Genomic DNA, 24,321 nt, shown 5'->3' with positions numbered 1-24,321 from the left:
CTGTTTAAAAGAAAAATAATAATTATTGCAGAAATGTGGACCCCATCTTCTCATCTTTGTCCTGTCTCACCCCTCAAAAATGCCTACCAAAGCTCCACTCTAACCAATATACCATTCATTCACTCATTCATTCATTCATTCAAGAGTTCCCTAAAATGTGTCAGGTGTGTGATAAGGGCTTTGGACACAGCACCTCTTACAAGGTAAGTATGGGGCAGGTGTGACTGATGGTTTTCTCTGACCTCCCTTTGGGACCCTATTAATATGCAACCAGCTTCCAATACTTCTTACTTAACCAGGTTTCATAGACGTGATTCCATGTCCAAAAGCACTGAGCCAAGAAAGCAGTGGTGCCAAGATGTCCCAAGGAGGCCAGCTCAGCGCCTTCCAACACTTACATCCAGTAGTTTTAACCTATGTCCACGCGCTAACCTCACTCACTGTCCGTGGTGACCAGATGCGGTCTCTGGCCAGCCCTCAGTTGCCCGCTGGGGACGCGGCCCACGTGGGGCCACTGGGCAGCGGACCAGCCAAAGCCACCCTTCTCCTCGGAAGGCAAGCGCGCAAACCACCCAAACTCGAGGCGAACCTTGAACTGACAGCGCCAAAAGCTCGCCGCGCCTCGGTGCCAGGGCTCCCCAAAGGCTGCGGCTGGGCCTGGGGGCACTGCCCCCAAAGGGCTCGATGACAGGCCCCGCGGCATCGCCGTGTCCCCTCCATATCGGAGCACGCCCTTTGACCACATCCCTCCTGAGCAAGCTGCCAGAACCACCTGCGCCTCTCAAGTCCTGCCAGGCAGCGGAGGGTGATGGGCAGAGGGGCAGGGGTTCGCCCGGGGGGCGAGGGGGGACCCCGGCCGCCGCTCCCGCGAGCCTGGCACAAAGGCAGGCGTCGGAAAGAGGAGAACTTCCCACCCTTGGGCCCCGCGGCCTCCCACCCGGGGCCTCGGCGGCCCGAGCGCACTTACTGCCAGTCGCCATGGTCCGGCGAGGGGCTGCCGGGCGGCCGCGGGCGGCTGGGGGACCCGGCGCGGAGCCGGCCGGGCGCGCGCTCCTCCCCAGGCCCCGCGCGCTCGGGAGCCGCGCCGCGCACAGCCCCTCCCGCCGCGCGCCCCCGCCGCGCCGCCCCGCGCCCCCGCCCACCGCTCCCTCCAACCTGCCGCCCAGCCGGCGCCCGGAGAGCCAGCCCCGCGGGCAGAGGCGGCCGAGCTACGGCCCCGGCGGCTGACCCACCCCTCCCCGCCTCCAGCATCTGGCCTCCCCCGCCAGCCCTCCCCTCCCCCATAGACAATGAAGGCAGCAACCTGGAAACACGCTCCTGGCCACGCAGGGTCTGCTCCCCAGGCTGCCTCTCCGGGCTGCCTTTCCCACTATGTTCCCCATTACATCCTCGTTTCCATGTCACCTTCACAATTTCCACCTCATCTCTGCCCAAGCTTCCTGCCTGCCGCTTGGGACCCAAGAGTCAGCGCTCAGCCCAGCTGGAAAGAGCAGAGCATGAAAAGAGTTGAGAGTGGGAGGCAGCGCTCAGCCAGGTGCCAGACAGCGGTCCTTCTGCAGGAGAACTGCTGGGAAACCCGCTCAGCGCCGCCGTCCCGGTAGGTTCCAGGGGTCCTGTGTCCTTCATGTCACCATCTGTTTTGTCTCCAACGTGAAAATAGCATCTGGCACATAGTAGGCTCTCGCAACTATCTGTTGGATGGGTGGATGGATTGACTGTATGACTGGAGGCCTGCATGAGTAAATGAGTGATTGACTGTATGGCCAACTGATTGGATGCCGACTGGATGAGCAACTGATTGACAGATGACCACGGGCCAAACCACAGCCCCGCCAGCTAAGAATGGACGCTTGGGTAACTGGATCAGCCAGAATGAGTGAGGCAGGCCGTTTTGTGGCCTCACGGGCCATTCATGCATGATTCAGGAGGGCTCTGAGCTGAAGCTGTCTGTGACGGTTGTATACATCTTTTTGAAGTTCACAAACTGATTTCTGATGGTCTCTTGGTATGTCAGCGGCAGTGATACATGACAGCCCCAGATCCTTTATGTAAAAAATCAAATAGCTCAAACATACGATCTAAAGCACATGGCAGGCTATTTACTCCTTCCAAATATAATCTATTTGATGCATTTGAGGATTCACATTCAACCCAATCAGTAGGGATCCCCGCAGGGATCCTCTTCGCCCTGGGCTAGAAGACAGCGGGACAAGACACAGTCAGAAGCCCCTCCCATTTGGCTGGGAAGCGCAGGGAACAACACAGGAGTCCCTTCTGATCAGTCCACAGAACACAGATGAAAGAGGTTGACGATCCAATCAGGTTCTACATCCAGAGCCAGTACATCTGGAGTGGAACCCAGGGGCATCAGGTTTTTGTTAGCTTTGAATCTTTGTATGTTTAACACAGGTGATTCTGAAGCATTCCTCTAGTTAACAAGCACAGAGATCTGGCTCAATGGTCTTTCAAAGCAACCCTCCGTGGTAGGTCCCCAAAGCAAAAAGACCTGAAATGGATCAGACAAGGAAAAGAAAAGAAAAAAGACTTAAAAATGCCCCCAGAGTTTGGAACCTATTTGAAGCTCACAAACCAGTAGGTTAAGCTGCTGTGAGGGGGACAATCACGAATTGGGTTTGAACTCTTTGAAGGGTCAGTAGAACATTCATGAGGCTCTTTATTTCTTAATTGTACTACTTTTCTAAGTCAGAAAGAGTTTGAAAAGTGGTAACTCCAAGTATAAGTTCAATAAATGTTTTCTGAATAACTGACCTGTTAGAGAGCAGGCCTGTTAGCCTGGAGCCAGGTGAGGGATGAGAAGGGGTTGAGGAGTCAGTGGGGGCCCCAGGTATAGATAATTCTCTCCAAAAGTTTGGCAGTGCAGGGAATGAAAGGGGATGGAAGAGCTTTAGGGGAGGGTGGGATTGAGGTGAGACTGGTTTTTGTTTGGTTTTTCTTTTTTAAGGTAGAGGATTTTTCAGCAGGATTACTTCTGTCCTCACGTTCAAGTATGTAAAAGAGAAACAAATGTTTGCTTTTCCTTAACTAAGTTGACTTTCTGGCCCCTGTCCCCATTCCACCTGGTTTTAGGGAGCTTGATTTTAGTCAGTTCAGGGTAAACTCCATTGATGCGGGGTTTTCTCAGGCAATTCAGTTTTCTTGCCCCACTTTTTTCTGGGGGTTGCATCCAGGTTGGAGGAAAGAGCTGGATAGCATCAGGGGTGTTAGGAGGTATCTGCCCCTCAGGCACCATCTCCACACTGTGATGGGCCTCTTCTGTCTGGAGTGCCGAGCCCATCAGCGGTGGATGGCCTTCAGGTGTCAGTCCATGAGGGTGCGCTTCTCCTCTGTCCTCTCATCCTCTCAGAACCTCGCCAGGCCTGACGCTTACCCTTGAAATTTCCATTGTTCTTGTGGGAAAGTCTGGCTATTTGCCCAGGCCATTCTGGGGCAACAGGGAAATCTATGAAGGAGTCTCAGGCCTTTATGAATGGGCCACACAACCTCGCCTTTCTTACCATCCCCTTACTGTGGTGGCGAAGGGGAACTCTGCATGGTTTGCCGACAAGACATTTAATAGAAGACAAATGTCCCTGTAGGACTCAGCTTCTCCAACCTATCTGGAAGTTCTCTCATCTCCCTGGGTCCTTGGCAATGGGACTTTTCTCTAAGAAGGGGAGTGGGGGGTGGGGGTGGGGATGGGTGTAGAATGTTTGCAACTACACCTAACTGCAGAGGGTCGCTTCAACAGTAGAAACATCTTATTATCTCACATAACAAGGAATCCAAAGGTGGTGAATCCAGAGTCAGTGAAAACTCAGAATCTTTCTCTCTTCCTACTCTGCCATCCCTCACTTTGTGGACAAGAAGACTGCCACAACACAAACACCTCATATCCTCACATGGCATTCCAGAAATTGGGGGATGGGGTATTCCTTCTCGTCTCCCTCTTTTTAATCAGGGGAGACAATCTTTGTTAAAATGCCCTCAAAAGCCTCTTCCTTCCATTCTAGCTGCAATGGGAGGCTGCGAAAGCAAGTGTCCTTTAACTTCAACTTCTACGACACGAGGTGGGTTCTGTCAGCCAAGGAGAATGGGTAGGGACACCCCATCGGTGTCTGCCATTGCCTTCTCACACCTCAGTAGGATCTCAGCTCCTTGCGCTCCTTTATAACCCTTCCTCTCTCCAAGTCTGAGGAAGTTCATCTCCTAAGGGCTGGAAAACAAACTCTTAAAACATCCTATATTCTTGCAAATCTGTGTGTCTTGTTCATGGACTTTCACTTCTGAAACTCAAAAGCCACGATTCTGGTTTCTTTGGTGTTCTATACAACCTAAGGCTACAGGTGCCAAACTCTAGTTAGAGACAGGGAGACCCACATGGTAAGTGAAGTTACGTAACAGGAATGAAGAAAACACACAAATCAGTATCAAGCTAGGATATGCGTACAATTTCAAGGGAAGAAGGAGTACATGGAGAGGAAGTGTCTAAAATCTAGGGGCGCCTGGTTGGCTCAGTCGTTTAGTGTCTGCCTTCGGCTCAGGTCATGATCCCAGGGTCCTGGGACTGAGCCCCGCATCGGGCTCCCTGCTCAGCGGGAAGCCTGCTTCTCCCTCTCCCACTCCCCCTGCTTGTGTTCCCTCTCTCTCTGGCTGTGTCTCTCTCTGTCAAATAAATAAATAAAATCTTAAAAAAAATAAAATAAAATATCAAGGCAGGACTGGGTGTTGGTTGACAGAGTGGCTGGCATCACCAACATAGGCAGAGAGTTCAGTCTTAGGTGCACTTTCAGTCTCAGAAACGTAGGTGGAGGAATAGAGAGTGACGATGCAAAGGGATTCTGGGGTTGGAAGGGGGAGGTTGGGGGGTTCAGGCATGCTGTATGGTCCCCAAGTTCTGGATCACATAAGCATGTGTGCTTAGTTACCAAAAAGGAAGGAAGCAGAGAGGAGGTGGAGGACGTAGAGTGGAAAGCTGAGAGGGAATCCAAAGCACGAAGAGAAGAGGCTGTAGGGAGGGCCTACCTGGAATTGGACCTCAGGAGCAAGGGAGGGAAGGCGGCCACGTGCAGGCTTTCTCCAACATGGCTGAGGAGAGCAGGCAGTGGAAAAGGACAGGACTTGGAGGCCAAAAGGAGGGAGGAAGTCTAGGTTGCTGTGTCCCTGAAATGGCCAGCCACGAGGGTCAGGGCGGCTGGAGGGATAAAAGGAGCCACAGAGGGAGTCAGGTGGGACTGGGAGGATGTGGAGGATGTCTCAGGGCCTGGAGACCAGGAGGAGGGCGGGTAGGAGGACAGGGGCCAGGGATCTGTGAGAACATCAGCTCTTTAGACTGCTAATACATAAAGGGGGTCGGGACAGAGACAGGTCAGACCGCGGCAACTGCTTACAAAGGGTTTTAGCTAAGGTAATTTGTGATTATTGCAGGGCTCTTCGGACTTATTATTTGCCATAATTGTGAGGCAAATGTCAGCCCCCACATAGCTTGAGTTCATTTCCCAAATAAGAAAGGACAAATACCTCTTACACACACTGCATGGAAATTACTATCTGGGCTCTCTGACCCTTGGCCTATGACCACATCCTGTTGGCTTTATTAACTCTGGCTATAAACAAATGAGAGCAGGGCAGGGTGAGGGGCTGAAGCCACCCCACTGAGTGGGTCTGCGTCACCACGGAGACTATTCTTGTTTGAGATAGCTATTGCTTTGTGTCTTTGTTAGAGTAGGTGAAAACAGAAAAATTACTTTAACTACGATATGTGCAAGTAGGCTGCGAGCTAATGAGCATTTTATCTGACAAGAGAGGAAATTTTTATTGTTTTGTATAAAATTTGCCTTTGATTTTCATTCAGTCTCTGTATCTGTCCTAAGCCTCTAAACTCAAATACTTCCAGAACATTCCCTAAGACATGGATTATGCTAATAAAGAAATAAAGCTTTTAAAAACATAGCCATTAGGTAATAAAGAGCATCATGTTCTGATGGAACCCTTGCAAGTCACACCGGAAATGGGCATAAGTGTGACCGGGCTCATTTGGTGGAAGTCTGGTCTGGGAAGTGGAGGGCAAGGCCTGGTCCCAGCCTGTAGTTACGTGATGAAAATTGCTGGGGCGCCTGGGTGGTTCAGTAGGTTAAACATCTGCCTTCGGCTCAGGTCATGATCCCAGGGTCCTGGGATGGAGCCCACATCAGGCTCCCTGCTCAGCGGGGAGCCTGCTTCTCCCTCTGCCTCTGCTGTTCCCCCTCCTTGTGCTCTCTCTCTCTCTGTCAAATAAATAAATAAATAATCTTTAAAAAAGAAAAAAAAGAAACTTCCAGCAGACACTGGAGAGACTCACTCGCCAGAAAACCACAGCATCCGGGTTGCCTCTGCCTCGCTGCAGGCTGTCCCTTAGCTAGTCTATACCTGACGCCAGGTCAATATTTAAGAATGTGTAAGGTAGGAATTCAGAAGAGGGAAGGGAAAATAACCAGTCTGGGGAAGGAGACAGTATGGAGACCAGCAAAACAAATAGGTCAAAAGGATGGCTTTGCTAAAAAAAAAAAAAAAAAAAAAAAAAAAAGGATGGCTTTGCTGTTCAAGACTCTGATGTACATGCATTAATTTCTTTTTTTTAGTACATTTTAGCAGTCATTCAAAAAAAAGTTCAAAAATGTTTGATCACCTCATTTCAGAAAGCAGGACACAGTTATAAAATATTAAGAATCTCAAGCAATCCATACTCACCCCGATGTCAAATGTGTTTGGAGGAGGGTGAGGGCAGAGGCAGAGAAATGCATCCGAATAGCTATTCAATTTTTGCCAAAGACAAGCATAGGCCAGCTCTCACCAGCTAAGGGCCTCAGACCACCTGGTCCAGAATCACCTGGAGAACTTGTTACAAATGCCAATTCTCAAGCCCCAACCAGCACTCACTGGAGTGGAAGCTGTAGCAATGGGACCCTAGGATCTGCCTATTAAATGAGCTCCCCAGGTGTTTCCAGTACAACCTAAAATTAGCCAACCTCTGACCCAAGTAACAGCGGCTGGTGACAGGGGACTAAAACCACCTGAGAGCCGGAATGTCAGACCTGGGAGATTCCACTCTGGTCTCCTCCATCTAACAGCAGAGAGTGGAAGTACTGGTAAGTTAGAAATGCTGAGAATTCAGCCACTAGGAAATGATTTCAGTGTTCACAAACCTCTTCAATAGGTGGTCTTTACTCAGACCTAATTAAAGACATCCCTTTAAAAATGTAAGTCCATTCTTTTCTTTCAATCCTTCATAAAGATAGAGAACTTGTCACAATTCTCAGTAATTAATTCCTTATATAGTAAGGAAAAGCTCCAAGAGTCATAGGCCCACGTAGTTGCTTTCTTCTCTCCAGGCTTAAATAACTTTCTATGTCAAAGTACCTGTTTAAGCTAGAAGAATAGGATAGGATTTTTCAAAGCTGTGTTTTATTTGAGTAACCCTTGGGCAAGGAGAGGAAATAAAACACCCACTTCCCTCTACCTCTGAGCAGTTAATATTTTTTTCTTTTGGGCACAAGAGAATAGAGCTGAATAACCATAAGGAGAAATGGAAGTAAGTTTTAAAAAGTTGATTTGCAATATTAATGTATTTCAAGCTAGAATACATTTTATAGTTTTAGTAAATCATTTTGTGTATCATCCTCCTTAGTTCTGTATTCTAAACCTGTAAACATCTTGACCTTTGGATCTTGGGCTTCCCTCTCACTGAACCAGTTTGTCTTCGTTCTCATGCAAACTTCTGAAAAGAACAATCCCGATTTCCCATCCACAGTGCATCACTTCCAATTTAATCCTCAACCCACCACTAAAATTAGCCCTTTGCCTTGCTCTCTTTGGGCTGCGATAACAAACTTATCATAAACTGGGTTGTTTAAACAACATGTATTTCTCACGGTTCTGGAGGCTGGGTAGTTGAAGATCAAGGCACCAGCAGATTGGGTATCTAGAGAGAGGCCTCTTCCTGGTTCATCAAGGGCCATCTTCTGTGTCCTCACATGCAAGAAGAGACAAGGGAGCTCTCTGGGGTCTCTCTTGTAAGAGCACTAATCCCATTCATGAGGGCTCCTCCCTCATGACCTTCGCCTCCCAATAACCATCACATTGGGGGATTAGGTTTCAACAGAAGAATGTGGGGGGATCCAACGTTCAGTCTTTAGCACTCTCGGTAGAGGGAGTAGCCTAACTGCCAAACTCAAAGGATAATTTTCAATATGGCATCGTACTGCTGTGTATAATGACACTACTAACCACTTCATCCTTAAGAGTCTACTCCCTTGGCTTCTGTGACACTTCCTTTTCCTCCATTTCCAACCTACATTTCACATCATCATCAGTGGTTCTTCTCCAGGGTTCCTCAGCCCCTCCAGAGTGCCCTTATATTTGGTGCTCCAACCCCAATTCATTGGCCCATCCTACCCACTCCCTCGGTATCCTATAATCTCTCCTGGTCTCACCAACCAATTCTTTGCAATACGTTGCACAATCTCCCCTGAGATTCAGACTCACCTGTGTGGTGGGGAAAAGTGTAGGCTCTGGAGCCAGACCACACGGGTCCATCCAATAATGTCTTCATCACTCACCAGCTCTGCGATGCTGGGCAAATTACTTACCATCTGTAAAATGATAAATAATACCCCCTGGGACTTCTACTTCTGACAGTATGACAAATCAGATACTTTCAAAGGGCATTCTCACTCTTCCTGGATACATTACTGTAAAAATACATTTTCATGCATTCCTGCACTCACTAGAAAGTAAGGAAAATCTCCAAGGGGAAAAAGAAAACAATGAGCTGAAGCCAGAGCAGGAGGCAGTATGTTGTAAGCAAGTGGAATAGAGACCAGTGGAGTGGAGTTGACGTGATCTCTCCGGCAATTGAGAGACCAGACTTGGAGCTTAACCTGAGATTCCAAGGACCATACAAGTACCAGAAAAGTAGTATTCCTGGCTCACAGCAGGCACAAACAGAAGTCCTCTCTAAAGGAAAAACATCTCAAATTAGGCACACAGGATTCCCACACGTCAGATTCGAGAAAATACAAGCTCCAAATACAATGAGGATAAAAACCATCATGAGTGAGAGTTAGCAGAAACAACAAATTATAGACGGACTTGTAGAATTTCAGATACTGAAATTATCAGATATAGAATGTAAAATTATTGTTTGAAGTATTTAATGAAACAGAAGTTGAACTTAAAAAAACCAAAGAACAAGAGAGTATCAAAAATATCTAGACACATATAAAAATCTCAGAAATGAAAAAGCAAAGTGGAAGTTAAAAACTCAATGGAATCAGCCACGGCCTGGCTTGGACTCAGCTGCCCGTGGTGCCACAAATTCTAGCCTAAACCGGCTTCCTGGAAGCCCATGCCCGTCTTGTTTGATTTCACCCAGGCTTTATAAATTACTAGAGATACTCTCATTTCATCAAAAATTGGAATCAGGAAAAGTGTGTAAATCCACCAGAGGACAAAGAAATTTCTGACTCTACAGCCCGAAGGAGGTATTCTACATTTTTCATTTTCTTCTCTGAAGCAGTAAGTCCCAGTTATGGAGATACAGAAACATTATAAAGAAATAGGATCCTGATTCTGTAGAGTATATAGTTCTGTGAATTAATTATATTTGTAAACATAAAGGATTTTCAGAAAGAAGACTAGTATAGAGTTATTTGCCAGTATAACATATACAGTATATGGGTAATTTTGTTAATAATTTGGTATTTTGGGGCGCCTGGGTGGCTCAGTTGGTTAAGCGACTGCCTTTGGCTCAGGTCATGATCCTGGAGTCCCGGGATCGAGTCCCACATCGGGCTCCCTGCTCAGCGGGGAGTCTGCTTCTCCCTCTGACCCTCCCCCCTCTCATGCTCTCTCTATCTCATTCTCTCTCTCAAATAAATAAATAAAATCTTTAAAAAAAAAAAATAATTTGGTATTTTGTTAGGTGTCCATGGGAACACTAAAGAAGATAAGCTATATTTTTTGATTGGTTGATTCATCTTAAATTAAAAACAGAATGACTTTCCAGACATATGGTCTCTAAATAAAGGACAGGATATTTCATTGTTTTTGTTTTTTAAAGATTTATTTATTAGAGAAAGAGAGAGAGAGCTAGTGAGGGGAGGGGCAGAGGGAGAGGGAGAGAGAATCTCAAGCAGACTCCCTGTTGAGCACAGAGCCCCAGGCCTGGTGGATCCTGAGACCTTGACTGGAGCGGAAATCAAGAGTTGGTTGCTTAACCAACTGAGCCACCCAGGTGCCCCAGGATATTTCGTTTTTAAATGCAATGCTAAAATTGGGGAAATTATCTGGTGGGAAAATTTTATGGGCAACTAGTTTAAGTTTACAAAGAGAATACTTTCAGTTAACCACGTGTAATAAAATGGTGTATAAAGTTAGCAAGAAAGTCAGTATGCCAATTATGCTACAAGAAACTAAGGTAAGTCAACCATTTAAAACACTTAACAAAGGCAGAAGAGTTAACAATTTGTGAGACTTTAGCAAAATTCATTTCACGTAAATCATATACACTGTAAGAAGTTCAACAAATGTTTGGGCGTTGACTTCTCTAAAAATAGTTAAGCTAACATAGCCCAATTAATTAGGTACTATGGTGATAAGGTATTTGAAATCAGCCTGTAGATAATGTAATTACATGAAGGCTTTCTCTTTTTTGTTTTTGTTATCTTAAATAAGATTTTTTAAAGCCTCATATTAAAGCACTTATAAGAAAAGACTGGTATACATAAAAAGGTTTCCCTCACAGCAATCTGTAATTAGCCTGATGATCAGGCTTTGCAGCTTGCAACCAAAAGCAAATTAATAACATAATTTGATAATACTGTAGTGCTTAGCATTTTGGGAAGATTAACTTCCTTGAAAAATGCAGGATTTTTAGCATTTTCAGAAGTGCACCAACTTCTTTCGAGCCATTAGGTTAGTATCACACTAAATTATGATCACATATACTTGGGTGACCTAAATGAGTTCTTAAGTCTCCAAGAATACTAAGTGCAACCTTGGTAACCTGGGACACACTCAGGGCACAAATCCAGTGAAGAAGGTTCAGTAACATGGGTGAATAGGAGGCTATCACCTCATTCGTTTCTGTGATAAAAACGTAGGCAGATGCAATCCTTGAAAGGAGAGATCTGTGTTTATACAACTTCACCCCTGAGGGCACAGCTCTGTCTGGAACAGGGCAGGTAGAATTCAGGCAGAAATGCTGAGTCCTGCTGACCTGAGGAGTCAGAAGAGGAAGCCTGGGTTGTCAGAGTGGTTAGACATCAAGATGGGAAACCCCCAAAACAGGGATGACAGAGAGGGCAACCCCAAAATATGAGTGTGAAATGCCCTTACCTCTTGGGCTGCCAGCAGGCAAAAACTCCAACGATTTCAAGGCAAGTTGAACAGCTGACGAGCTCAAAGTTCAAGCCCTGCCAGGAGAGGGTGATATGGCAAATACTCCACATCACTCTGTGAAAACGTCCTAAGGGCCACACCTTACAAGTAAGAGCCACATACCAGGGCTGAGGTATTTTCCCTAAAAGTAGGGACAAAACCAAAATAGATCCACCCCAGCAAAGCCTACAATCAAATCTCCACAAGCTCAAGGTGCTTTATCAGTAATTTAACTGCTTCCTAGAAAAAAAAAACATTCTTCAGAGGGAGATAACAGAATCCAGAGTCTCTAACATGTATCATTATATAATAAAAAATTACTAGACAAAGAAGGAAACAGGAGAATATGACCCTTAGTCAATAGGGAAAAAAATCAGCCAACAGAAATAGAGTGATGACCCAAATGTTGGAACTAGCAAAGACTTGAAAATAACTAGGTAAGTATATTGAACAATCTACAGTAAAAGATGGAAATAATGGGTAAAACAAAAATGGAGAATATCAGTGGAGATATGAAAACCATGAAAAGAACCAAGGGGACATCCTAAAATTGAAAAATCCAACACCTAAAATTTAAGTTATTAGAAGAGACTAACTTCAGATTGAATCCATTAGAATTAAGGACTCATCAGCTTGAAAACAAGTCAAAAGGAATCATCCTGTCTGAAGCACAGAGAGAAGAATTACTGGGGGGAAAAAAGCCATGATGACCTGTGGGACCATATCAAGCGGTCAACACACATGTACTTGGAATCCTAGACAAGAGTGAGACCCGTATGACATGTAGGACACACGAAAATAAACCACAGCAGGCACATCCTATCAAACTGCTGAAAACCAAAAGTAAAGACAAAATCGTAAACGCAGCCAGAGAAAGACAGCACATCATATACAAGGGAATAGCAGCAAGAATGGAAACTAACCTCACATTAGACACAAGGAAGAAGGCTGAAGGCAATAGAACAATCTTTAAAGTGCTGAAAGAAAAAGCTGCTAACCTAGAATTCTAATTCCAGCAAAAGTATCTTTCAAAAATGAAGGTGAAATAAAGACATTTTCAGACAAACAAAAGCTCGTAGAATGTTACCTCCAATAGAGCTGAGCAACAAGAAATTCATATTCAAAGTTCTTAGACTAAAGGAAAATTATTCCAAATGCAAGCACAGATTTGCATGAAGATCAAAAGAGCACTGGAAAATGTTCATATGTGGGTAAATGTAATATTTTTTTAATTTTTTGTTTAAGCAAAAATTAAAATGTATAATGAGGTTTGTAACATACAGAAGTAAAATATATAACATCACAAAGGAGAGAAGGGGGTCTAAATGGAATTATACTGAGTGAACGTACAGGTGGGTTTTATTAAGGCACGGGTCACACTGCAATCTCAGAGCAAACCCAGACAATCTGGCCCCTGACCAATTTTCTCTTCACCACTGTGCCACGCTCCTGTTGTCAAGTGAAATTTTCGCCACTACTTGATTACTTCACTTAGTGCCAATATTGATGTTATAGCATCGTTACCATTTTAATCAAATCATAGATGGACTGAGAAATGCTTGAGATTCAAAAGGCCTGTCCCGCGTGGCCTCTTCTAAAGAAAGCTGCCAGAGTTGGGTCCTTCCACATAATTTGCTGTGCCCTGTGGCTTGTGACCCTGCTCCACTGGCCACAGCTGTTTGCATCAGGACCTCTGCCGTCGTTAGGGGCAGCCATCCGTTGAGTAGACGTAAGGGAGGCCAAAATAACCCACTAGAATAATCTCTACCCAATCAGGAAGATCTTTTTGGTCTATTCAGATCCTCTTTCAGGAGCAGTAGGAGTAGCAGACAGAAATGCAGAGAGAAGCTGGAAAACACATGAAGAAGAGTATGCATACTGCAACTACGTAGCATGGGCAGCCATTTCAGCATGAGGACACAACCCAGCCATGTGAGCTGCTGTGTCCTTACGTGACAAAGAGCCATTTTTGCAGCTCTCCAAGCTGTGCCTTGGAGGAGATGGCTGCCTTACGGTCCTCTGTATTCTGAAAATAAGCCTCCAGCATTTAAGATAACACGGATGTGCCTTTGTTCCTTGCAACCAAAAGGGGCCTGTCCAAATTTATCTTAAAAAAAAAAAAAAAATCCAGACCTGCAATATACAACACAGGAAACCAAATAATTCAGGGATAAAAAAAATACTACATTACTACACAAGAAGGGGCTATACGGTCTGAGGTTTTGGCATTTACTTTAATACAGGGAATTTTTAAAATGTGCAGCGAAAATTACTACATAGCTGTTCAGAAGATAAATAAAAATGTGAATAGTTAAGCACCCACAGAGTCTTCTCAATGCCATTTAAAAAGCAAGCATTCTTCCAACTGTAATTTAACTCAAGAATCAAGGGGAAGTTAGGAAGGTATTAACAAGTCTGCTTATTTTCCCAGGCTCTTTACGTGAAAGCAAATTTCAGTTTAAGTTAATTTTTAAAGATACCTCAATTAAAGATATTTTATCTATGTATTTGTGAATCTTTTTGTCATAACCCAAATAGGTTATTAGGAAGATGATATATATTGTACCTAATTCAACGTGAAAAAGAAAACCAGGAGTAGCTCCTTAAGTTGTTGATTGAGGTATGAGAGCTGTCTCTTGTCAATCTGAAAATCGGTGTAAACACGTAAGTTTCCGATTATTGACTTAAGAAAATCGCAACAAAAATCACATTAAGTAGGGGCACTTGGTGGCTCAGTCGCTCAAGTGTCTGCCTTCAGCTCAGGTCATGATCCCAGGGACCTGGGACTGAGCCCCGCATCGGGTTCCCTGCCCAGTGGGGAGCTTGCTTCTCCCTCTCCCTCTGCCCCTCCCCCAGCTCCTGCGCATGAGCGCGCGCGCTCTCTCCCTCTCTCAAATAAAATCTTTAAAAAACAAATCACACTAAGCACTAATAATCACTCTGGTTTCCTTGGCATCCAAGTATTTTTTAAAAACTTAACACTTTCCAGCAGTTATTATTTTGAAGTTTAGAATTTCTTATCTTTGCACTTTCAAAACACTAACGCAATTTTAAGTATTTGTGACAAGTCTGTACAGTAGTTCTGTATTATCTTGAATTTACAGCTGAGAAAAGATTTAAACAAAAAGGAATTTTTAAAGGATATATAATGGCAGAACTAGGATACAAATATTTGACTTTCTAGTTTCTAGGTCAGGAAAATGAACAGTTGGTCAATTTAGATAAATGCATTTTTAATACATTTCCCTATTATACCACTGTTCTAGAAATCTCTGTAAGAAGACAAAGTCTTTGCCTGAAAGTTGACTCATTATTTCTCCTTTGGCAGTAGAAAATAGCTTGCAGATGGTACAACTGTGTGTTTCAGGGAACAAGCACTTTAATTGGGTATTTAAGAGATTGGGGATGTTTCCCTACAATAAATATATCCACTCACAAAAGACCTTTGAGGCATTAAGGAGTTATAAAACCAAATGGGATCATAGGTGTGCTTACAATATAAACTCAAAATTTTGAGTACCTAAAAAGAAAACAAACATGCTATAACTTACAGAAAACTACACGTTTCCAGGGTAGTTTTCTTCTGAAGACATAAATTACAATACTTCATTTCCAATTGAAAAATATTTCCCTAATCAGTATCTGTACAACCTCCATTTCCTTTATGGTTCCACTTCTTTCATTCATGGTTTGTTTTAGATACTCCAAGTAAACCTGGCATATAACATTAAAACTACTATGATTCCAAGTCTCTACTTTGAACAGTACTTTCCTATGTTAAGATTTCTGAAAGTGGAAGGGTTTTAAAATACATCTTGTGGGTACAAACACTGCCACATAACTCTTCTTCACAAAACATTAGTCATTATTTAATATTAAAATCAACTTGGTGCAGTTATTATAATCAGGGTGACAATACAAATAGCTTAATAGGTAGCTAGTATTATGACACATTTTAATTCTGAAATCCCACTGTTAAACACAAGTATTTTCTATTTGAATTCTATTTAATAAGCTTCAATTTCATATTTAAAGCAAATCTACCAAGTGATTCACACCCTACCTTCATAATATATTCATGGAAAACTTGCTATCATCTAAAGCATACACTGTGTCAGATGTAGCCATGTAACAACTCACAACTGTTTAGTATAATTTTGTTACTCTTGGGGCGCCTGGGTGTCTCGGTTGGTTAAGCGGCTGCCTTCTGCCCAGGTCATGATCCCAGGGTCCTGGGATCAAGACCCATATCGGGCTCCCTGCTTAGCTGGGAGCCTGCTTCTCCCTCTCCCTCTGCCTGCCCCTCCCTGTGTTTGTGTGCTCTGTCAAATTCATAAATAAAATCTTAAAAAAAAATTGTTACTCTTAACTGTCTTTCTACATTTTCTGCCGTTAAGATTCAGGCTATAAAAAAAAAAAAAAAAGATTCAGGCTATATTCAACTGGCAAAAATTACAGATTGATAACAAGTGTAATGGAGATGTGGCGAGTCCCTTGTAAATACTGTTAGTAGGAATGTAAACTGGCAATCTTTCTGGAGTTCGATTTGGCAATAATTAAAACTTTTTATATATATATGTATGTGTATATATACACACATACACTGTCCAACATGCAAATTCATGTGTAGATTTATCTAAAGAAATACCAACCTAAAGTGAGCCAAGATACACACACACAAGTCAACACAGCGTTATTTGAAATAGTGAAAAATGAAATGAACCTGTGCAGAGAAGAGGCACCAGTGCAAGCCTGAGATTGCAGTCCTTAGACAGGCCTGCTTGCAAGGCTGGCCGTTGGCTGACATCTGGGAACTTGGCTGGTGACCAGTTTCCTACACTGAAACAAAGCTTTCCCTGAAAACCCAAACCTGTATATGAAGCCATTATGGAAATGACCTACTTTACAACCCAGAGCACCAACCTGCACGGAGACTCAACTGGTTTTAACCTTTCCTTACTGCTTAAGTCACTGCAAAATAGGGTTTTACTGCTTGCAGTCCTAAATACTCCTCTGGATTTCCATTTCTGTTGGCTTATATAAAATGACACTGAAATTATAGGCAAGAGCCCTAAATTTGTATCCCAGATGCATCACTCACTAACTCTGTGAATGTGGGCAAGGCACTTACCATCTTAAGATAGTTTCTCCATAGTACAAGTGAAATGATACTTTGTCTTTTGCTTAAGTATTATTATGAAAAAATAGGGGCCAACTCACTGTGTTAGTGGTACAATGTCTGTAAATGTTAATGATCAGACAAGTTTTAGCAAATAACCTAGTACACAAGAGGCCAATGTTATCTCCAAGTGCCCCAACACTAGAATGTTTAATTCCCAGAAGCTCTGTCCAATGTCCACATTATGAAAACTGTCCCATCTACTACCAGGAACATCTGAAATCAGAGGAAATAATTTTGTTTAGTAGCTAATGTGATAGCATACATTCTAATAAACAAAAGTTTACTTGGGCTAGCATCAGTATTTTTATTTTAAAAGATTACAGATTTCACACATTTTTACTCACAGGACATTTGCAAAATTCCTGAATATACAATGCTGGAAAACAACCTGGAGTATAATCAACTGTAAGACAGGCTGAGCCAACCACGTGGTGTGGAGATAGTCTGCTAGTGGCAGCAATTCAAACAACATGGCTTAAGTGATCTCCATTTAAATGTCTTAAGTGAGAAATTAACAGAGGCACATCCACAAAGCTTAGAAATCTTTTTCTGTATCATCTATTCTGTACCATAGACACATTCTGGAATTTACATTACCACTCCTAAAGGTTTTGTTAGAAATAATTAGTATTTAGTAGTTAGGGGTGTATTTAGTATTTAGTAATTGGTATTTGGTATTCAGTCAGTTAAGTGGCCAACTTTTGAGGATTCTCCCACCCTCTCCCTCTGCCCCACCAGCCGCTCACGTGTGCACATGCGCGCTCTCTCTAAAAATAAATAAATCTTTAAAAAAAATGAAAAAGAAGTAATTAGTATTTAAATGTTGTAGTTAAACAATGTACTGAACTAATCATATATGTATACATATGGACACGTGCATACATATATCTATACATACACATATATACATAAATGTTAGGCCAAAGGGAGCTTTAAAACAAGCACCAAAGACTATTTAATTGATAGCAGAAGTAGAAACTGGGCTTCCTAAGTATCAGTCATGTAAGTTACTGACCACTGAAGTTTCATATGTTCAAAAATAAAGCAAATAAGGCAAAAACTGTATTGCACTTAACCATACAATATATAAAAGAGTTAATACACATCATAAACAAATCCATTACCATACTATAAATGTAATTAGCCACTTGCATGTAATAAACATTACTACTTCAAGAACAAGTATTTTAAATAGCTAATATCAGAACTGTAAGAAGTATAACATCACAAAAAGTTATAGGAAACAATAACCTGCAAATAACAGGATTATTTCTATTACATTCTAAATCCAAATTTTATTTCCATTTATGCAGATTTCATAAAAGGAAATGTTAAAATTAATTCTTGAAGTAAATTCTTATTTCTAATTTTTTGTTCCTTTATAAATCTAGAGCAATGTTAAGATATTGCTGTTTCAGAGAAATAACCTATAGTTTCCCAGAAGAATTATTTTTAATACTGGCAGTGTTCCTGTTCAATATACAAAATATAAATCTTTTCTTCTGTCAGAGTTGTCAAAATTAAGAATTCTTCACCGGGTTCTTTGTTCTGCATTTTCTTTTCCTCTTGGGCACAGTGAGCTCTAAAGACATAAAATTAATAAGTCTGTCAGGTCTACAAAATAATACTTTAACTGATAATAATACATTTAAACGACACAGCTGTTTAATTGGAATGCCCTCACAACAAAAAATCCTAAACCTAACATATACATGATTCTTTCCTTCAAAATGATACTGCAGTTGAAAACTTGCTAAAGTAGATTCTAGTCTTCCTAAATCCTTATTTAATAATAAGCTACTTTGAAGCGGTTTCATATGGGTGAGCTCTCCCTAAACTATAGGCCAGTGCAATAAGAGACAGAGTGATTAAGATTTGAATTTCATTTCAATTAAACCTGAAAATGTAACCCAAATCACTAGTACCATACATCTTTTTCTATTATTATTTTTATTATTATGTTCAATTAGCCAGCATATAGTACATCATTAGTTTTTGATGTACTGTTCAACGATTCCTTAGTTGCGTATAACACCCTGTGCTCATCACCACATGTGCCCTCCTTAATACCCATCACCCAGTTACCCCACCTCCCTCCCTTCTGTAACCCTTAGTTTGGTTCCCAGAGTCCAGAGTCTCTCATCATTTGTCTCCTTCTCTGATTTCTTCCCATTCAGTTTTCCCTCCCTTCTCCAGTGGTCCTCCATGCTATTCCTTATGTTCCATATATGAGTGAAATCATATGATAATTGTCTTTCTCTGCTTGACTTATTTCACTTAGCATAATCCCGTCCAGTACACCTTTTTGGCTATGACAGCAGATGCCACAACCAACACTCAAGTAAGTGTTTATCTAGAAACAGCTATGAACCTAAAAATTACAAATCATTAAAAACAAAGAAAACAGAAAATACAAAAACATGAAAATTATGAAAGATGTAAAGAAACAAAATATTCCCCACTAATGAAAAACAAAAGAAGAGTGATAGGAAAAGGAACGAGAAAAGACAAAGAAAAAGTAAGAAGAAAAAGAGATTCCAGGAATCTTCTAGGTTCCTAGAAGACAGCAGCGACCAGGATGGAGTGCAGCAGGCCAAGAGAGCAAACTGTCCAGTAAGGCAGGTCAGAGGTCAGCAAGAAAGTTCTTTAAAAATATGAAAATGACAAAATCCCTAATGTGTTTTGAGTATCCCAACAGGAGATTTACACAACTGAGGAAGAGTTTGAAGATAAATTCGTGTTAAGTCTATAGAAAAAATAAATTAGTAAGACAAAAAGTTATCACTCTCTAGGGAAAACAATAAATGTACAGAGTAAGTCACAGTACATTACATGGCTCTGTTGTCAATAATATTTTATAAACGCAGAATACCGACATAGCTAAAATAATTATATTTGAAGGCTGGGGCCTGGGAAGCATACATGTGTTTGAAGTGGGAGGTGAAGAATATATATTAAAGAAAACTATACCCTTGCCTTTCTCAGTGGAAAGTCAAGAAATAATCCACAGAACTAAAACATAAAGAAGTGATAAAATACAAATTTTTTAAAGACATAGAGGTAAATACCAAAACAATAACTACATCAAAAACTAATGATGTACTATATGTTGGCTAACTGAACATAATAATAAAAAATAAATAAATAAAAATTTAAAAAGAAAGAAATGGGAGTCAAAGTCAGAAGACTGTAGTTTCTTATAATGAATATTATAAAATTATTTGAATTAAGTCATATGCATATGTCATTATAATTTAACCAAATTTTTAAAAATCACAAACTAACAGATTTTATTTATTTTTTTAAAGATTTTATTTATTTATTTGACAGAGACACAGCGAGAGGGGGAACACAAGCAGGGGGAGTGGGAGAGGGAGAAGCAGGCCTCCTGCTGAGCAGGGAGCCCAATGTGGGGCTCGATCCCACGACCCTGGGATCATGACCTGAGCCGAAGGCAGACACTTAATGACTGAGCCACCCAGGTACCCCACAAACTAACAGATTTTAAAATTGGACTTGCCAAAGATTCATAAAGGTGTGTTTGTTTATTTAACTGTTTACTCACAAAAAAAGCTACCAATCAAGACGGGAAAGAAACTACAGTCTGAAACTCATCACAAGATTGGTAAAGGACTATTTTATGCTGACATAAGCAAATCACAGAAGCACTCACATTTCTGAAGGAACAAATATTCCTTGTAAAATGTCTATTCTTTGTCTTCTATATACTTCTATAACACCGTTTCTCTCTACCATAATGAACTGGGCTGTTTTTCTCCCTAACTAAACTCTAAGGTCCTTGAAGGCACAGACTGATCTGATTCATTCAACAAATACTTACTTAAGTCCACTATGGGCCAGTCACTGTGCTCAGATCTATAATAACTGTGATCAAAATAAAATGGTTCTTAAATTCCAGTAGTATGTATCTTTATAGCCCTGTACATAGCTAAGTGTTTGAAACATGATAGGCACTCAGGATATGCTTGCTGAATGAATATAAAACCAAATGAAAAAAAAGTCATTACGCATTATTAACACACATTATATTCATTATCATTGATGGATTACCAATTATCAAGCCTAGCCTGCTAAATGTAACTTATTCTCTGTAATACTGTAATTATTACTAGAGACAGTATTATTTAAACTGTTGTTTAATAAACACTACAAATTATGAAAACTACAAACTACAACACTAAAAGGTATAGCCATTTTAACTTATGTCATGCAATTTACAACTATTTAGTTACAATCATCATTCCATAGGTGAAAATTTTACATTCAAATTTGAAATAACTATTTTTTAAAAATAAAATCTCTTTAAAGTTATATTCAGAAATTTATATTTTGTGAACCTTGCCCTTTGTTAGGAATACATTCCAGACATCCTCATGAGGAGGTATATTCACGTGCTAATAATGGTATTTTACCTATCCTTCACTTCTCACCTCAACTGACCACTACCTCTCCTTTCCATTTATTTATTGTATTAACATTTACTTTTAAGTGTCATGATTAATACTAAAATTCTCCAATGTGTCAAAGAAAAAAAGCATCACAAGAACACAGAGCTAACCACCATGCTCTTCAAGGGTTCTAAATCTTAATGCTCTCCGAGCATAACTTTTCATCAGTATTTGACAAAATTTCATCTGTACCTGTTTCACTAACACTTTCATTGTCCTCTTCTTCTTCTGTAATTACAGGCATACTCAGCCTTAACGATTTATCTTCTTTGTGTACATTCTGCATGTTATCTGGAAATAGTTGGGAAAATAATTTCATACAAAAACCAAGAATGTTAATCTTTGAGAAAAATTTTTACAAAATAATGTCATTACTACAACATAAAAATTAGATATTTAAACTAAATGCGAAAATTGGAATGGTAAAGAGAAATATGCATTTTAAAATACATTTCTATTTTTAAGTATTATTATATTTGTATCTCTGCTTTGAAAATAATCTAATTCTTATCATTAAAGTAAAGAAAAGGGAGAAAAGGGAAAAAAATGACAATATTATTTAAACTGCTGTTTAATAAACACTACTCAAGCTTTATCACACACATTATGGGTTATATCTGCAGATATCAGGGAATAATCATGTGTCTTATTTCAACTTTATTAACTAATCACAAATGTAATTTTAAAGGTAATAGCCTTGTTTTTGAATGTATACTTTCTCTTCTCACTACATCTGCTCTATAAAATAGATTTCTCTAATCATAACTTGCCACTGACTTACCATTTTCCAAAACATTTTTCTACATCAACCTTCTGGTGCCTAAAGAAATATCCTAATCAAATTTATCAAATACCATTGTTTTATCAGGTCTCAGCACATAACTTTCAGGTCCCAACAGTAACGCCCACATACATTCACTCCTTATGCTGCCTTATTCTTCTCTACAATACTTTCACCACCTGATCTATTATTACATGTTAATTTTTTTCTCTATGGTCTGCCTCCTCCCACTAGAATGTGAGTTTCACAAGGATAGACTTTGGCTTAAGTCAATGTATCCCCAGCACTTAGAAAAGTGCCTGGCATGCAGTAGGGCCTCGATAAATATTTATTAAATGATTAAATATGGGTTCAATGATTTTATACCACAGTATTTCATTTAGTACATATGTTAATACATACCTGTCAGCACTTCTCAGAAGGCAAGAAATTAAAATGAAAATAAGCTTAAATTTTCTGCTCTGAACACATATATGCTGAGTTAATGGGGTATAGTAGAGTTTATAGAATGAACAGATTGCTCTAAGGTGGAGTTGAGTAAACTGCAGCCATAAGCTTCCATTTAAATACAATTTAAACTTGATAATAAAATAATACCAGTTTCCCATTAAGTCTTTAAAGCAGAATTCTACCTTTACTTGCAAATCATAAATATTAATTACAATAATTTATTACATGATTTTTAAGATGGTAGATAATGTTTTAGGAAATCTTTTTACATCTAATCACGTTTTTTTAAAACTTGGACCTATAAAATTTTCCAGTTCACAAAATTACAATCAGTACAATCTACCCAAAGTTACTGATACTGTTCTTCACAATCTTTTAGCATGTCCATCCATATCCATTATTAATGACTTTTCCCTAAATCCACATTTACAACTTGAAAGATTCTATCCAACAACATCAAGGTAAGGATTTCTGAGTTTAAAACAGACAGTTGAGGGGCACCTGAGTAGCTCAGTCAGTTAAGCATCTGCCTTCTGCCTTCGGCACAGGTCATGATCCCAGGAGCCTGGGATCAAGCCCCACATTGGGCTCCCTGCTCAGCGTGGAGTCTGCTTCTCCCTCTCCCTGCACCTCACTCATGCTCTCTCTCTCTCCCTCAAATAAATAAATAAATAAATATCTTAAAAAAAAAAAAGACAGTTGAGAAACAAGTCTTCATCTAGCCACATGATGACTGTGTTTTAGAGATGGATCTCTACGTTAAGTATGTTTAAAAAAATAAAAAGCAATGTTCTCTAAAAGCTCTTAAAAACAAATACAGTGCTTCACCCACCTAACATGCAGCCAGGAACCAAGAAGTAAACATACAAAACTTCAGATGTTTATCTCAAAGTCCATATATTAAATAAAGCTCATGAACTTTAGTCACCGGTATGTTCCACAGGCCTTTATCCAAACCTGATTACATTTATTTTACATAAAACTGAAGTGAACGGCCACCCAGTTTCTGAAACCATTACAGTTAAACAGCAGCAAAAGGGCAAAAAAAATTGCTATAAGCCACAATGAGAATCAAAGAAGACAACTACCACAGTAAGTGTAACAGAAGAACTTTTTAAAAAATAAGACATAAAAACTGACAAAGTAATGCAGCATGAAGCCGTAAGTATAAACTTCCCCACATACTTAAGATATTTCTTGATACAATCATTATATTATAAAGCCCAGTAACATAATATGCTTATGATGATAACCCTGAGTTATAAGGAGAAAATTAAATTATGTTAGGATATACTGTTCTAGAAAACAGGAGGGCATAAAATAACATTTTAGTATTTTTCTAATTATAAAAATGATAAATCCACATTGTAGAAAACAAGCAATATATAGAGATGAATGTTTTAGAAAGATATTAACCGGAATAATTAAACTTTTAAAAAGTAAATTTTGACATTTAAATCATTAACCTTAGTTATTACAAAACTAACTCCCTAGAGGGTATCAGGTAGATGGTTTTACTATGCTCAAAGCTAACAGTGTGGGATACAATTATAACTAATAGACTATTGCTCAATCTTAAAACAAATGGTTACTAGACATGCAGTTAGAATACAACATACTGGGCGCCTGGGTGGCTCAGTTGGTTAAGCGACTGCCTTCGGCTCAGGTCATGATCCTGGAGTCCCAGAATCGAGACCCGCAACGGGCTCCCTGCTCAGCAGGGAGTCTGCTTCTCCCTCTGACCCTCCCCCCTCTCATGCTCTCTATCTCATTCTCTCTCTAAATTAAATAAATAAAATCTTAAAAAAAAAAAAAATACAACATACTGAATTGCATGTCTAATTTGAGCTCCAGACCACATTTCCAGTTACCTGAGAGACAGCAAGTATAGCACTTAAAGACTCAGGCTTAGATTCAGACACATGCTATTCGAGTCTCAGCTCCATTTATTAGCTAGGTGACCTTGGATATGTGAAAGAAGTGTGGCAGATACTAAGTGTGACAGAAATAATAGCTACTCTCCA

General features: G+C 40.6%; 1 protein-coding gene across 2 annotated transcripts in view; it reads right to left on the bottom strand.

Moving 5' to 3' along the window:
* Positions 1–16,876: 16,876 nt before the first annotated feature.
* The window catches only part of SNAPC1 (small nuclear RNA activating complex polypeptide 1), a 30,396-nt gene continuing 22,951 nt past the window's right edge, over positions 16,877–24,321 (bottom strand). The window contains exons 9-10 of one of the 2 annotated variants that reach the window (XM_045900999.2): positions 21,259–21,357; positions 16,877–18,179 (exon numbers count right to left, since the gene is read on the bottom strand). In XM_045900999.2, coding sequence (XP_045756955.2) covers positions 18,118–18,179; positions 21,259–21,357 — 161 coding nt within the window. In that variant the 3' untranslated portion in view covers positions 16,877–18,117. The remainder of the gene's footprint in view (positions 18,180–21,258; positions 21,358–24,321) is intronic. The other variant, XM_064571149.1, reaches the window with a different exon arrangement.

The sequence above is a fragment of the Mirounga angustirostris genome, unplaced genomic scaffold (assembly GCF_029215605.1).
Source record: "Mirounga angustirostris isolate CCGP_5_RB_7025 unplaced genomic scaffold, mMirAng1.0.hap1 SCAF_9, whole genome shotgun sequence".
Lineage (NCBI taxonomy): Eukaryota > Metazoa > Chordata > Mammalia > Carnivora > Phocidae > Mirounga > Mirounga angustirostris.
The sequence above is the reverse complement of the archived record's forward strand: the minus strand, read 5'-3'. Positions and strand labels throughout refer to the sequence as shown.